The sequence below is a fragment of the Colletotrichum chrysophilum genome (genome assembly GCF_026319265.1).
Source record: "Colletotrichum chrysophilum strain AFK26 chromosome Unknown scaffold_162, whole genome shotgun sequence".
NCBI classification, from domain to species: Eukaryota; Fungi; Ascomycota; class Sordariomycetes; order Glomerellales; family Glomerellaceae; genus Colletotrichum; species Colletotrichum chrysophilum.
Window position 1 is genome coordinate 13,335 of NW_026517449.1, and position 15,600 is coordinate 28,934.

Genomic DNA, 15,600 nt, shown 5'->3' on the forward strand with positions numbered 1-15,600 from the left:
ACCCAACCAGTTCAAAATTGCACTCCTTATAGTGAGTGAGTAAATCAAATCAAGCTTCTAAAGATGCTGACGGCATCATCAAGAGATTCTCGATGCTCGAGGGTCTGGTGAGCCTCAAGGTGTCTCTCTGTCATTTCAAATTGCCATAGAACGCATGATCGCAAATACCACCGAGATCACTACCGAGTCCATCATCTATCCCGCTAGCTTCGATCAGAACGTCTCCGTCGGCGTGCAGAACACGGTCGATACCATTCGCCGTGGCCTACAGGACTGCCCCAATCAAAAGTACGCTCTGCTGGGATATTCCCAAGGAGCAACAGTGGTTCTAGAAGCCCTCGGAAAATTGGACCACGAGACAATAAAAGCCATCAACGCTGTTGTGATTGTTGGGAATCCCTATCGCACACCTGGGCGGGCCTCCAATGTCGACAGTCAAGGACGACCCGATAATCGAACTTAATTCGGCATGTTCGCTGCTCAAGCAATACAGGCAAACAGAACTTTTCCCAGCTATGATGATATTCTTGACCATAGCGGTAAGGTCCGAGATATCTGTTTGGAGGTAAGCGTTCGATGAGAACACAACTCAGCCAAGATCTAACAACTCTTGATAAGCACGATCTTGTTTGTGCCCCTGATCCAGACTGCGATTGCCAACTGGCAAGCGACCATTTGTCGTATGGGCCAGTCCAATCGGTGCAGGATCTTATTGCCAGCCATGTCATATCACGAGCCACTTGAGAGCTTTACAGTCCTGGCAATTTTGGCACCTGCTTGAAAAAATAGCAGGCCAATCGAATGGAAGATGGGACAGAGCCTTTTAGGGCATGAAAATCAAGGCACCATCTTGGGATCCCAATAATATCTATATTCCAGCACCTCTGACCCAACGCCTTCACAAAGGGTACCAGCGCGTATTATGTTTCGTCCTATTAATTCAAACTAGGTTGAAAGATATTAGCGAAGCTCAGATCTAGAGACCACCTAATTTCCGACGTCTGCGTGACTGTCCGTATTTCCTTCATCCACAAATGCACAGTTTGGCGTCTTTACTTCGTTCAAGGACACGTGTCGATGATAATAAAAAGAGAGAAACAAGAATAACGATGACGATGACGATACTAGAAACGAAGACAGATAGGAATATTTAAAAGCTTTCGCCGCATGCCACGAAGCATACAAAACCTCACTTTGCCGGGCACGTAGCGCGGTGCCGTCTGGGCGTCCCATGACCCTTTTTGCGATAGAAATCACAGTTTATGGTGCACGGTCCTCTTCAATGGAGACGATGCCTCTTATCAGCTCTTCAAGAACTAATTTAGCCGCTGGTAAATGCGATAAGGCCTTCTTCGCCCATCGGCAGTTCTTATCGACTGCTGCTATCGCAATTACCAGCGGCTAAATAGCTTGAGAAGACTTCCACAAACACTCGTAACCCCTGATGATTCACTCTTTCCAGTTGATAATATGTTCATCTTTCTTCTCAAACACTGTATCATTGCCCATTGTGATATTGATCTTCTATCGTGCTGCTCATAATGTCCCACACTCAGAAGAGACAACGGGCCTCGCAAGCCTGCGATTTCTGCCACTCAAGAGGCCTCAGATGCCGTCCCGGACTGGCAAGGTTTGGTCAGGGAAAACAGGCAAGAGAGAGCTGTCTCAACTGTAATGACTATGAGATCGAATGCACAATGAGCCGCCCTATCCGAAAAAGGGGACGAAAGCCGGCTATCCCAAAGCCTCCTGCGATGCAGGACCACGGTGGGGAAGGACCCATTGGCGGATTCAAATCATTCTATGCCATTCGCCGACTGATTCGAATCTACCGCGATACGATGTATCAATGCTAGTGAGTTTTATCTTGCAGTCTGCAGGCCGTTATGTGAGTGCTAATCATGGTAGCTTTCCGTTCCTCTCTGAAAAGGATCTTGAAGTGCGCTGGGAAAATGGCATCAGCGACACCGATGGGCCATCGTACGCATTACTCATGTCGCTGTGCGCCGTCAGTTCCCAAATGGCGGCGATGAACGCAGTCTTTGACGACACATTGCTTCAAGGCATCTCCATCCCCGACAGCGAACTCTACTTCACAGAGGCTGTGTCCAATATACCAGTTCATATCCCTCAGTCGCAGAACCTGGACTATCTGCGGTCCTTCGGCCTTTTGGCTGTCTACTCTCTGCGCCATGGCAATCACAGCGACCTCCACCGGTATTTGGGTCTCTATCATGCCTCAGTCGCGCAACATGGCTTTCACGATGAAAGCCGCTGGCCCGATGATATCACCACTTTCGAGGTTGACGATCGCAGGCGCCTCTTTTGGTGTGCCTATCGCCTTGAGGTCCATTCGGCATGTGTTCTTGGACACGTCGTGAGGATGCCGGAATCGCAAGTATCAGTTCTCTATCCTCGCATCACTCCAGCGATGGACCCGGAAACACAGGCCTGGACTGCCGGCTGGGACTACATCACAGACCTGTTCCGGCTGTTGGAATACGCAATCTTCAGCCTGCACGGGTGCAAGAACCGGAAGGCAGTGTTGGCCGTCCTCTACGATAAGCCCGCCCCGACGACTCTGCTCAACAGCCTAGCCCAGCTCAAGGCCAATAAGTCTCGCATACTCCTGGGCCTGACTGAGGCAGATGGAGAATTTCAGAGTAACCGCTGCAAGTACATGTCAGTCCAGATCACTTGCACGGAGACGCTCGTGAACATCATGGCCCTCCTCTACTGCCAAGCACCCGCTCAAGAGGTCATGACTCTCGCCAATAGCTTTCTAGAAGAGGTGATCAAAGCCCCGCTCATCATGTTCAAAGTTGCAAGCATCCAGATTGTGCATCAGCTTCTCGGGGTAGGTCATATGCTTCGCAATGCTTCTAGATATGAACACGGGGTGTATCGCACTGAAGCGAAACGGCTGATCACCTTCTTGGGGGATTTGGTCAAGAACCTGGAACATGACATTCCCTCTGCAGCTGAAGCTGCAGAAAGACTGCTTGAACTAGCAGAGGCCACTTCCTGACTGCGCCGTAAGCATTGTCAGAACTTAAGTACCAAGTGTTAAGGCATTTCAAATACAATGGAATCTGGTATGACCGCAGGTGGCATGCGCTTGACGTTATCCCAAGCTTTATTAGAAGGACATAGAAACAGTATTCTAGACGGTATTCTCCTCCAATCTTTATTGTAAAGTTTGTAACCTTAAACCTTCCAAATCAAATTTCTCTGTACTGAATTCCAAACACACTCCATTCCCGGTCTTCACTTCTTCCACCTCACTCATGTGAAGCCACTGTCGTTGCCATGTACTTCTGGTAAGCGGGAATGGACCAGCGGCGAATCCTCTTCCCATAGATAATCATGATCACAAACGTGAAGGTGCACGCAACAGAGACCATGGCCGCAGTGATGAAGCAGTTCTGCAGCCCTTGCGTGGTCCACCAAGGGGTGATGGCGTAGCTGAAGCCAAACCCGATTGTGTTTCTGATGAGCATGATAGACACCGTCGTCTCTCCTGCAATTTCCTTGAAGCAGTCAACATTGTAGCTCACTGCGATCGAGCCGCCAGTCACAACGCCAAACGTCAGCATGCCGAGACCGAATATCAACCAAACCCAATGGACGTTGTGATAGGCGCCGAGACCCCAGGTGATGAGGCCAGCTGCAGAGGTCACACCGGACAAGGTCAAAACCCATAGACGATGCTCAGGCTCGCGGATGCCATTGTTGCGTCTGGCTAGCCGGAGAGCAATCCAGTCCGCTGCGTTTCCAGACCAGAGCGAAGCCACGGCTGCACCGATGATGGGGCCCGCATAGACACATCCAACCAGCGCCGCTGACCAATTGTAGGGTTTGCCTGTAAGAACCGGACTTGCGGTCCCGTTCAAAATGTTATACCAAGCCAAGTTGATACCATAGAGGAACCCAGCCCATGCAACGGTCGGAAATCGGAAGATCATGATGATAGGTCGGTAGGCCATGCGTAGCATATCGATATTGCTGGGCCGTCCAGGGAGGGCTTTAAAGAGTGTATACTTGCTCCATCCTGAGTTTATATCTTGAGATGGAGAAAGTGACTGGGTTGCAGAAGTTTGAGAAGACGTTGTTGGATCATGGGTTTCCTTCTCTGAGCTTGCATCATGTTTGGCGTCCGTTGAACCGTGACTCCCTGGACCATGGCTGTCGGTTTCCTGGCCGTCAATGACATGACCTCGGAAGTAGATCGTCTCCTCCATGAAGAAGAACATGATCACAAAGCACACGGTGCAAATGATGCTTCCGAAATGCATCGTCCATCGCCAGCCGTATGCGTCATTGAACCATCCAGCAACGAGCGGGGCGAGGAAATTGGAACCGAACAAGATGAAGACGTATAGGCCCATATACGTCCCTCGGTTGTGGGCGAAGAAGAGGTCAAACACCGTAACCTCACACAATGACTCAATCGGCGAGACGATGATGCCAATCAAGACGCGGTGTGCAAACCATTCTCCGGCTGATGTTGAATAGGCAGTCCACTCCATCATGGGGACGGCGAGGAGCATGGTGATGAGGTACACGCCACGGCGCCCGTAGGTAAGACTGATGGGTTGCCATATCAAGCAAGCCCACCCGAAGAACAAGAACATCACACCAGTTCCTTGGACTAAGTTCGCGGTGGAGATGCCGGTGTCTTTCGTGATGTCAGCAAGGACGGAGTACTGGAGCGAAGTCGCGATGCCGGTGCCGAGGACGTAGAGATATGCCACGCTGACGGCGAGGAGTTTGCGGCGATGCGTCCAGTTCAGTGGGTCGGCTGGATCCGAGCTAGGACAAGGTACGAGGATGATGTCGTTGTGGGATGCATCGTGTAGTTCAGAGGAGGCATTCCCGGCTACGTCGACAAGACGAACCGTTCCTGGCACATCCTCGTAATCGATAGCATTTGGCATCCTGTTGAATGATGAGAAATAGAGCGGCGAAACAATATGGATGGAAAAATGAGCCTTGTTTGGCAGACGAGGCAGAGGATCTCCCTTTGATGATATACCTTGAACCCCTGCTTGCTGTTAGCCAGAGTTGGGCTTCGTTCGAAGTTTGTCAAATCTAAAGTTGCTAGCTTATCTCACGCACGGGACGGAAGGCCGGGGGCAGAAGGTACTGACTGAGATCACAACATCAATTAGCAGCTGCTAAATTGCAGGTATGAACCTCTACCAGCACATTCTACAGCTGTTGAATCACCAGCAAGATTGTTTTGAATCAATAGTTGATAATTTCCACCATCTTCGCCCTTCTTCGCCCTTAGAGCTCAATATTTCGAGACGAGGTAATGATGTTCATCAGTAGCAATCATTAATTGCCTTGAATCATTCTTGAAGCATAAATAGCACCCCGAAGCCCATCTTGAGCGGGCAGTCGAAGTCTCAACGCGCACGTACGCGTTTCAAGCACTGCATCGTCGATCTCAAAAGCCGACATCCAGAAGCCATGGGTTCCATTAGCACCCCTCAGGTAAGAGGTAGATCGAAACGTGGCATCATGTTGCGTGACCGCAGGCAACGGCCGCTAACCTCGTCAAAAGACGCTTTCAATTGTGGAAGCCACGATTGCCGACCTTGAATCAGCCTTGTCTCAAGGCCGCATCAACAGTGTCGAGCTGACGGCCAAGCATCTGCTCCGTATCGCGAAATATGACCGCCGTTCCACACTTCTCAATGCAATCCCGCTCATCAACGAAAACGCCTTCGAGGTCGCCCAGGCCTCAGACCAGCGACGTGCCTGGGGCAAAGTCAACGGCCCTCTGGACGGCATCCCATGCACCATCAAGGATTCGTACAAGGAACAGGGCATGACGGTAGCCGCTGGCTCGCCTGCTTTCAGGAACTTGGTTGCAAGTGAGGACGCGTTCACAGTCAAGAGACTCAAGGATGCCGGCGCGGTAGTTTTGGGCCGGACGAACATGCCGCCCATGGCCGCAGGAGGCATGCAGCGCGGCGTCTATGGTCGTGCCGAGTCGCCCTACAACGCCAAGTATCTGACAGCTGCATTTGCCTCGGGGTCTTCCAACGGTTCCGCGACAGCGACTGCGGCAAGCTTCGGTGTCTTTGGCATGGGAGAGGAGACGATCTCGTCGGGTCGCTCGCCTGCTTCGAATAACGGCCTGGTGGCGTACACTCCGTCACGGGGTATAATATCCATTCGGGGAAACTGGCCGTTGTTTCCTTCCTGCGACACTGTGGTGCCTCACACGCGGACGGTTGAGGACATGTTCTCTGTTCTGGACGTCATTGTTGCCAAAGATGACAAGAAGTCCTGCGACTTTTGGAGAGAGCAGCCATATGTGCAGCTCCCAGATGTCGACAGCATCCGACCCAAGTCGTACCAGGAGCTCTCCGACGACAAGGCTCTCAAAGGAAAACGAGTTGGCGTTCCAAAGATGTACATTGGCGGACTCGACTCAGACCCAGCCGCACGCAAGGTTCACACTCAGCAATCCGTTGTTGACCTTTGGCGCAACGCCAGAAAGATTCTTGAAGACCTCGGGGCCACTGTGGAAGAAGAAGACTTCCCCGTTGTGACGAAGTTTGAGAATCAAGGGTCAGAAAGCACTCAAGACGGCTCCGCCGACGGCATTGCGCCTCCCCACCACAATGAATTCGACATGTGTCAACTGATGGCCTACGCATGGGACGATTTTCTCGCCGACAACGGTGACAAGAACGTTGCCGTCAGTCTTGCCCAAGTGGACTCGGCGACCATATTTCCTCGCCCGCCGGGATCGATCCCCGACAAGTACGCGTCGGATGACCCACTTGTCCGGCATACCGACGTTGTTGCACATGTTACCAGCGGTCGCGTCGGTACTTATGACATACCCGGTCTTGCAAAGGCCCTCCAAGGCCTCGAGGCCAGGCGTAAGGCGGACTTTGAGGACTGGCTTGATGGACGCGGTCTCGATACGGTCGTCTGGCCGTGCAACGGCGATGTCGGGAAGGCGGATGCGGACGTCAACGAGGCTTCGGCGGTGGACGCATGGCGCAACGGTGTGCTTTACTCGAACGGCAACTGCGCGATCCGTCAGTTGGGAATCCCGACGGTCAGCGTACCTATGGGATTGATGTCTGATACGGGCATGCCGGTCAACCTCACCTTTGCGTCCAAGGCATATGATGACAGCAATCTGTTTCGGTACGCCTATGCTTTTGAAAAAGCCGGTCGACTTCGACAAGCGCCTCCGAGGACGCCCGAGCTGACAACGGATGCTGTCCAATTGCTCAAGGGACAGACGAAAATGGGTATGTCACCGCCTGAGTTGACTGTGAGTCACGCCGCTGTGATTGATGCCAAGGATGGCAAGAAGCTACGCATCTCAGGCGGTGTCGAGAAAGGAGTGGTACACTGGTTGGGCATCTCAATTGACGGTGACGACTTTGAAGAGGTAGATGTTACGAAGGGAGAATGGGAGGCGGAACTCGGTAGACTCAGCGCATGGGAAGGTCGACCTGAGGAGAAAGGGGTTCCGGACCCAGCCAAGTCGATGGTTGTCCTTCTTGCCCGAGGGCAGAATGGAAGATCTACGGGGAAGATGCTGTTTGTATAGGCCGTTGTACCATGCAAATTTGCAACTGGTTTATGATAATCACAACTATGAGGTTTCAACATGTCAATGTCCTTTCACTGTGCTTGGAGGTGAAATATGTGATCACGACATCTTGCCAGTCGATGACGAACTCGGGCAATTATTGTTCCCTTAGCATTTGATGCACTACGGAAAATCACCAGCGCACCAATCTCTGTCATGAGAAATGGATCATGATCAAATGGATACTCATGGAGGTGGGATCCGATAGCAGAATCCTTTGACCAACATTGGCTTGCTTGTGCCTCAAGGATAGATAATATGCCTCACATACGCCTCATTGTGGCCGCTGCCATGGTATTGGACTGTATAGTCACTGCGAAATGCAGGAAAAGAGACACAGCCCGGGTCAATCTCAGCCAGAGTTTCCGTCTTTTGGTTTCGATAGAAGGCGGAAGGTCTTCGCCATTGATCCTGTAAACAGACTCACACAGGTAAATACAACTCCACAGTTAATGTCGCGACCAACAGTCTGCTTCTACGAGGCCTCCTCCAGGCCTGGCCATCCCAATCCTGCAATGTGGTTCTCGCCATACCCTTGTCAGTGTCAGCAGCAATATGATAACCCGGCCGAAGCCCTGCATCGAGACGGGATATGCAAGGGCGGCCTAGGAGGAATCCGCTTCACCGGAACATTGCCACCCGAGTGGTGATGGAAGAAAGTCGAGATTCTTTCCATCTGCCTCTGGTTGACGGACGAGTCGGTCAGCCTCTTACTTCAATGACCTTGCGATGAGGAATCAGGACGATCTATTGCGTTCTGGACCACTTTCGTCACGACTGACGACGCCCAGTCTCGAGGTGCTTTTACTTTCGTTATGCCTAGCCGTTCTTAGCGGGCGCGATAGAGCTACTAATGGATCAGCCGTACGCAGAGGTTGGGCTCGAACATCGATCTCCCACCACGAGGCGACCATGAGAACATAGATCCTACGGTGCCCTGTGTGAACAGAAGACTAGAGAGCGAAGATCTCGGACGCACCATGGTCCCAATGCCACACCTCATCCCAGCACTGGGTGCTACCTTGAAGCGAGCCTCTTGCGTGGCGGCATGCATGTCTAACAAGAGGTCTCTTCCGTTCAGCTGGGACGTGCTAATGTCGTGGGACTGACACACATCCCACGCTCTGCAGAATGATGCCTCGATTCCTTCGCGTAATAGCACCGCGGATGAGCTGTGCGCCCCCCGTTTCTCATTTGACAATTACCCACGAAACCTAGTCGCAGAAAATAGTTGCAGTGACTCGTCACCAAAATGACTTCCGAGACAAGTCCGTCCTTGACCAAGCTGCGATTCTCGCCTCCAGTCTTCAGCTCCAGCCCATTTTTTCGCCTCCGCTTCCCCCTCTCACATCGCGTGAGAATTTCCTCCTTGTGGAGAGAACCCAAGAAACACCAAGAATACCAAGAGCCCGTCATCGGATGGCACCTCGGACAGAAAACTTTCGCCTCAAAGTCTAACGCAGGCTTGGCTGAGTTCCTCCCGCGATGCCGAGACTGAACAAGCAACACCAAGCTCAACAGGCCGCAACTCAAGCATCGACGCCCCCTTCACAAAAGACGAGATCATGGCGTCTGGGCGCGGGCGCAGAGACTTGGGGGATTTGAGAGAGCTGGCATTGCTGGGGAGTGATAGCGAGATCGTGTGCCAAGCAAAAACACCAAATTGACAGTCATGTCAAAACCTTCTGCAACCATTGGCGATCCCCTGGCACCCGGGTCTTGACCAAAATGCCAAGGGACCCTACCCAGAAAGAGGGTTACTCCCCGAGAAGAGTCGAAAAGACTCATGTATTTTTTCAGTGTTTGTTTGGCGCGGGTGCGATCCTTTCCCCGATTTCTGGAGGGAGGGATCCTGCAGTGTTGGTCTCATTTGCGCCAAGAATGGCGTGCTCGACACCATCGTCCAATATGCTTCCCGGACCCAATCTTTTTCGTTCTCCAACACCACACCACGGGCCAAATGCGCTTCTTTGCCCCCATGTCCTCCCCTTCGCCCAGTGCCCAGGGAATGCACCGAAGAACCAAGATGAGACAGGGACCAGCCTTTTTGTTTAGCTAGCTCAGCTTTTGCCTGCTGGTGTTCTGGGTCGCCTGTTTCGCTCTGTGGGAAGGACGGGGCAAGACCTGTGGATGATCTGGGGGGGCCGCAACTCAGAGTCGAGATCATCAGAAGAGTGACATTCTTCGTGTGCTTCTGTTGCGCTTCTCGGGTATCCGGCAGCGCTCTGGGTCGCATGGAACAGCGACTATGCTGCACAAGGCATCGCGGATGGGCATGACAGCTGTAACCGAATAGCCATCTAGCATTTAAGCTTAATGAGAGGAATTCATCCCCGGCGGTTTGGGTGGAAAGGCGAAGGCGCAAGAAGCATACATGGACGACATATGAATATGAATATGTACAGACATGGTGAGCGCGTGCCGCGGAGAAGCTGAACCAGCCTCAAGTATCTTGCTCATATGTACGGTCAGGTTTCGGTAGTTTCTTTCGGCCGTCGACTAGTTAGTACCTAGACCACCCATCCCAAGACGCCGGGCCAGTCTTGTTCCAACGTCCCAGACATCCCGCGAGGTTGGACATCTTTTTCGGTCTGGAACGCCATTAACCTCGCGTCTACCGATCAGCCCCAGGCGCTATCTGCCGTGCTTCTCGCCTCACTCACGATCGACCACTCAGGACAGACGATGCCGATTGTGAAGACTTTTGATGCAGGGAAGGTAGCTCTTCTGTCGAACTGGAATGTCACCTGCACATGTGCAAAGTATCAAGCAAGCTATGTGTTCTGTGTGCGAACCCGCGTGTTAGCCGCCCAAAACACGACACGGGCATCTGTTGACTAGCCCTTGTTTACAAACGGCACATGCCATTTCAAGTTGTGTCCGGCGCACACGCTGAATTAGACGGCGGAATTGCTTTTCTGACAGCTCTCCCGCCGCCCCCACGTCCTACAGAGTCAGGACAGGACCACCCCGGCCGCCGGCCGACGGAGAGGGAGGAATTAAACTAACCCGGGACGAGCAGGACCTCTGCCCCATGTAGCCAGACACGGCCATTCCACAGCAAAGTACCTAAAGACAGAGTACATATCACATTTACACTTTTCCAACAAATAAACAGGACCCTTTTTCGGTCAGCCCATGGGGGTGGGTGTCCGTCCGCCCCGGCGTCTCTTCGTTGCCTCCTCCCCCGGGCCAGACGCCAGACGCACTAGACCCTTTGATGTTACTCCAAACATGGGCCATCCCAAAACACTGGAATCCAGCACTGGACGTTTCTTTCTCACGCACTTGGACAAATAGCTTTACGATGCATGATCGTCTGGCTTCAAGAAAGAGAAGAGGAAGGAGAAGAAGGGTGTCAACACCCATGCCTGCACAATAGAGATTGATAATGTCGTCAGAAAATAGGATTCGCACACCCCGGGCGGCATGTGGGAGCGCAACATCACAGGGCTCCAATCGAGTCCTTGGCGAGACCAGGACGATCCGAAGCCACGCTTCTTGGCGACGCGGCCAAGCATCTACGTCCAAGAGGGGGAATACATCATCACGGGTAGCTCTCGTATGTTGCCGCATACTAGGCAGTATAAGTTTCCCTGTTCCGCCGCCGCACAATCTCGTCTGGGCTGTCCCTGTCCCGGCCAGGTCCTCCTCGTTTCTCTTTGACTGATCCTTCTCGGGTTCAGTCGCTCAGCCTGTCAAGTTCTTTTCAGCCACGAGCGCAGGATAGAACTTTTTGGGCCATTGAAAACTTCAATTCACGGAGGCATATCAGAAACGCCCACCGCCGCCCGCCATGCCGAACGCCGGGCGTGTCCTGGCCAAGGGCCTCGGCATCGATGTCGACGCCCGGTACCGCAACGAGCCGAGAGAGGCCGTCCAGTCCGCCGCCGCCTCTTTCAACGACGTCGAACAATATGAGGAGAGAGAGCCGACCGTCGCTGAGTTCATTGAGGCTCACCGGCCCACGATCCCGGGGACGCTCGCCTACATCAAGTCCCTCTTCCCCTTCTGGCAGTGGATCTTCCACTACAACGCCACATGGCTGCTTGGAGATATCATCGCTGGTACGTTGGATCTTGATTTCCCCCCATCCTGATGTGTGTTACACAAGAAAGAAGCTTGGCGGCGCAGGGTCTCACGAGGGACCCTTCACGCTGCCCTCCCTTCTCTACCCCACACGCCGAGAGAAATCCCCATGGCTGACGAGGTCTCGTGAAAGGTGTCACGGTCGGTTTCGTGGTCATCCCGCAGGGCATGGCTTACGCCATCCTCGCCCAATTGAGCCCCGAGTACGGTCTCTACACCTCATTCGTCGGCTTCCTGCTCTACTGGGCCTTCGCGACCTCCAAGGACATCACCATCGGCACCGTCGCCGTCATGTCCCAGCTCGTGGGCAACATCGTCCTCCGCGTGCAAGACACCCACCCGCAGTACGAAGCGCCGCAGATCGCGCAGGCGCTCGCCATCATCTCGGGCGCGGTGCTCCTCGGCATCGGCCTCGTCCGCCTCGGCTGGATCGTCGAGTTCATCCCGCTGGTCGCCATCACCTCCTTCATGACGGGCGCCGCCATCTCCATCGCCGCCGGCCAGGTGCCCGCGCTCCTCGGCATCAGCGGCGTCAACACCCGCGGCGCGACGTACATGGTCATCATCGACACGCTCAAGGCGCTGCCGCGCGCGAAGCTCGACGCGGCCATGGGCCTGACGGCGCTGTTCCTGCTGTACGCGATCCGCTTCGTGTGCAACACCATGTCGGACCGCCAGCCGCACCGCAAGAAGTTCTGGTTCTTCATGTCGACGCTGCGTATGGCGTTTGTGATATTGCTGTACGTGCTCATCAGCTGGCTCGTCAACCGCAACGTCAACTGGGACGCCAAGAAGGCCAAGTTCAAGATTCTTGGCAAGGTGCCTAGCGGCTTCCAGCACGCCGGGGCCCCGAAGATCGACACGGAGCTTCTCTCGGCCGTGGCGCCCGACCTGCCGGTGACCATTATCGTGCTTATCATTGAGCACATTGCCATTTCCAAGTCCTTTGGACGAATCAACAACTATGTCATCAACCCGTCGCAAGAATTGGTGGCCGTGGGCTTCACGAACCTATTCGGACCCTTTTTGGGCGCGTACCCTGCCACGGGATCCTTCTCCCGAACGGCCATCAAGTCGAAGGCCGGTGTCCGCACGCCTCTAGCCGGTATCTTTACCGCCGTTATTGTCCTTCTAGCGCTGTATGCTCTCACCTCGGTGTTCTTCTACATCCCCATGGCCAGTCTCGCAGGTCTCATTATTCACGCCGTCGGCGATCTCATCACGCCGCCCAAGGTGGTCTACCAGTTCTGGGAGGTCTCGCCCCTTGAAGTCTTCATCTTCTTCGGCGGTGTCATCCTCACCATCTTCACCGATATCGAAAAGGGAATCTACCTCACCATGTGCGCTTCCGCGGCGCTGTTGCTGGTCCGCCTGGCCAAGGCCAAGGGCCGCTTCCTCGGCCGCGTCAGGGTCTACCGCGCGAGCAAGGACACTGCAGGCAAGGGTGTGCCCTTCAACGATCGCGGCGAGGCCATCGACCTGCCTTCCCGCGAGGCCTACGTCCCTCTCTTGAAGGACGACGCGTCAAACCCCATCGTCGACGTGGAGACTCCCTTCCCCGGCGTCTTTGTGTACCGCTTCGGCGAGGGCTTCAACTACACCAACGCGGCCCACTACATGGATGGCCTCACCGAGTTCATCATGAAGCACTCTCGCCGTACGATCCTCGACCGCTACGAGAAGCTCGGCGTAAGTTCCCATCTCCGTGGAAAATTCTCCCTTCAAGCAGACAGCTAATATGTCGTAGGACCGTCCCTGGAACGACCCCGGCCCCCGCCGCGGAGCCAAGATCGACATGGAAGACACCCGCCCCATCCTCCGCGCCATCGTCCTCGACTGCTCCGCCGTCAACAACATGGACGTCACCTCGGTGCAGAGCCTCGTCGACGTGCGCAACCAGCTGGACCACTACGCGGAGCCCGAGGTCGTCGAGTGGCACTTTGCCAACGTCAACAACCGCTGGACGCGTCGCGCTCTCGCGGCGGCCGGCTTCGGCTACCCGTCCGTCAAGGACGAGACGCTCAACCGATGGAAGCCCATCTTCAGCTTCGCGCCGGTGGACTCGGCTTCCAACCAGGCGCCGCGCGTCACGTCGCAGCGCAGCCGCGACGAGGAGGACACGATCTCGCCGAGCAGCAAGAATGTCAATGACGGCGTCGCGCCGGTGGCTGGGCGCGGGGACGGCAAGCTGGCGGCGCTGCAGGGCATGAACAGGCCGTTCTTCCACATTGATGTGGCTGCGGCGGTGGAGAGCGCTATCTCGAACGCGGAGCAGAAGAGCGAGGTGTCGCCGGCGAACTCTGTGCTGAAGAGCGGTTAGAAGGTTAGAGTTGAAGACGATTCATGATGCACGAGTCGGTGATGAGCGCGTGCGGGCGCCATTGGTTATGTTTCGTGGGAAACATCGGTTGGATTCTTTTAGACGCAGATACCAGAGTCATGTTGATGTTGTTGCTGTTGCTGTTGTCGATTGCTGCATATGCCGGCCTCAACGGCTGAGACCGGATAATACCACAGTATTATTACCTCTTCTAATTCAATCATTCATCCAATTCTCTTGTCTATATTCAGTTTTAGTTGATCTTGTGAGGCTCTTTTCGGGGTGTTTCAAGAGAGTATCCGTGCATCTCACTTACGGAGTCGCCCTGAAACACGGCTGATGCAGCTTGGCGTTCCCGTCTCTTCATCCCATGACACGCCGCCGCCGCCATCAAAGCGGGAAAAGTTCGAGTTGGCGTTGACAATAGTTGACGGCTCTGTTTAGTCTCTGCAAAACATCGAAATTCGAGATTGTCAAAAATACTCCATCATCAAATATGCGAATAGCATCACACACGATCCTCAGAGCCGCCTACGTGGCCGCCTGGCTCGCCTCCTCAGCCCTCGCGATGCCTCAACCTCGAATCATGGACCGCGAAGATCCACCGCCGTCTCCGCCGTCGCCCCCGAAACCCATCGCGACAGCCGGCCAGGTCGACATCACACAGCCAAACACGACTGCCCCGGGCGCGCCACCACAAGACAACAAGCCGCCCATCCCGATCACAGTGCAGCTCTACGGCAGCTCGCCGGGCGTCAAGACGTGCCGCAGCGGCGCGCAGCTGGTCGACATGGAGCTGCCCAAGACGGCGTCTAAGATGGCGCAGTTCACGGAGCGCAACGGGCAGTGCTACGACCTGCCGGGCACCGCGCAGTGCGGCGTCTTCATGGCGAACAAGGCGGACGGGTGCGAGGCGCAGCTGTTCCGCGGGTACAAGTGCGAGGGCTTCACGAACGTGGCCGTCTTCCAGGACGAGCTGCGGCCGGTCGGCGGGTTCTTCAAGAGCATGGCGATCAAGTGCGGCGTGCCCCCGATCGAGGTCGCGCCGCTGAGTCTGGGCGGGCTGGGGGCGGCAAAGATGCAGAAGCCGGTGCCCAAGGATGGAGGGAAGAGGAGGGCGGCGAGGGCGGTTGACGCTGCGATGCAGGCTGGGCTGACACAGGGAGGAGGGGAGACGTGATGTGATGATGAGAGAGGAGGGAGGAGGGCGTGATTCACGGTAGGCGCCGAGGTTCCGAGATTCGCGCCGCAGTCATTTTCCGCAATATCCGTACATACAGCAGCAAGATACCACCACCGCCAATCACTGGCCATACGAATGAATAACGAACAGAATAATAATTTAAAAAGGCTTCCCACTCCCGCGACGCCAGAGCTTGATGGCGCCCGATTAGCTGTGGCCCTAGCCACCCCGGTCATGTGCCAGGCTTGTGTCTTGGTTGTCTTAAGACTCTTTGGTTCACAGGAGTCGCGGGCTGTCACCGCCTCAACTGATTCAGAAAGCATGACAGGAGCACTTGGTAAACAGAAAAAGCTTTGATGATTACGGTTCTTCACAGCC

The 15,600-nt window shown here is 54.6% G+C and overlaps 5 protein-coding genes across 5 annotated transcripts; 4 read left to right on the top strand and 1 right to left on the bottom strand.

Moving 5' to 3' along the window:
* Positions 1–1,993: 1,993 nt before the first annotated feature.
* Positions 1,994–3,011, top strand: COL26b_012077 (uncharacterized protein; the record flags this gene model as incomplete). The annotated part of the gene is made up of 2 exons (XM_053184729.1): positions 1,994–2,857; positions 2,982–3,011. The coding sequence occupies 2 exons, from the start codon at positions 1,994–1,996 to the stop codon at positions 3,009–3,011; spliced, it is 894 nt and encodes a 297-aa protein (XP_053031308.1).
* A 270-nt stretch (positions 3,012–3,281) lies between these two features.
* On the bottom strand, positions 3,282–4,937 carry COL26b_012078 (uncharacterized protein; the record flags this gene model as incomplete). The annotated part of the gene is made up of 1 exon (XM_053184730.1): positions 3,282–4,937. One exon carries the CDS (start codon positions 4,935–4,937, stop codon positions 3,282–3,284), a length of 1,656 nt encoding a protein of 551 aa, XP_053031309.1.
* Positions 4,938–5,475: 538 nt separating this feature from the next.
* Positions 5,476–7,588, top strand: COL26b_012079 (uncharacterized protein; the record flags this gene model as incomplete). The annotated part of the gene is made up of 2 exons (XM_053184731.1): positions 5,476–5,499; positions 5,570–7,588. 2 exons carry the CDS (start codon positions 5,476–5,478, stop codon positions 7,586–7,588), a joined length of 2,043 nt encoding a protein of 680 aa, XP_053031310.1.
* A 3,838-nt stretch (positions 7,589–11,426) lies between these two features.
* COL26b_012080 (uncharacterized protein) lies at positions 11,427–14,039 on the top strand (the record flags this gene model as incomplete). The annotated part of the gene is made up of 3 exons (XM_053184732.1): positions 11,427–11,697; positions 11,853–13,408; positions 13,467–14,039. The coding sequence occupies 3 exons, from the start codon at positions 11,427–11,429 to the stop codon at positions 14,037–14,039; spliced, it is 2,400 nt and encodes a 799-aa protein (XP_053031311.1).
* A 496-nt stretch (positions 14,040–14,535) lies between these two features.
* On the top strand, positions 14,536–15,219 carry COL26b_012081 (uncharacterized protein; the record flags this gene model as incomplete). The annotated part of the gene is made up of 1 exon (XM_053184733.1): positions 14,536–15,219. The coding sequence occupies one exon, from the start codon at positions 14,536–14,538 to the stop codon at positions 15,217–15,219; it is 684 nt and encodes a 227-aa protein (XP_053031312.1).
* Positions 15,220–15,600: the final 381 nt, after the last annotated feature.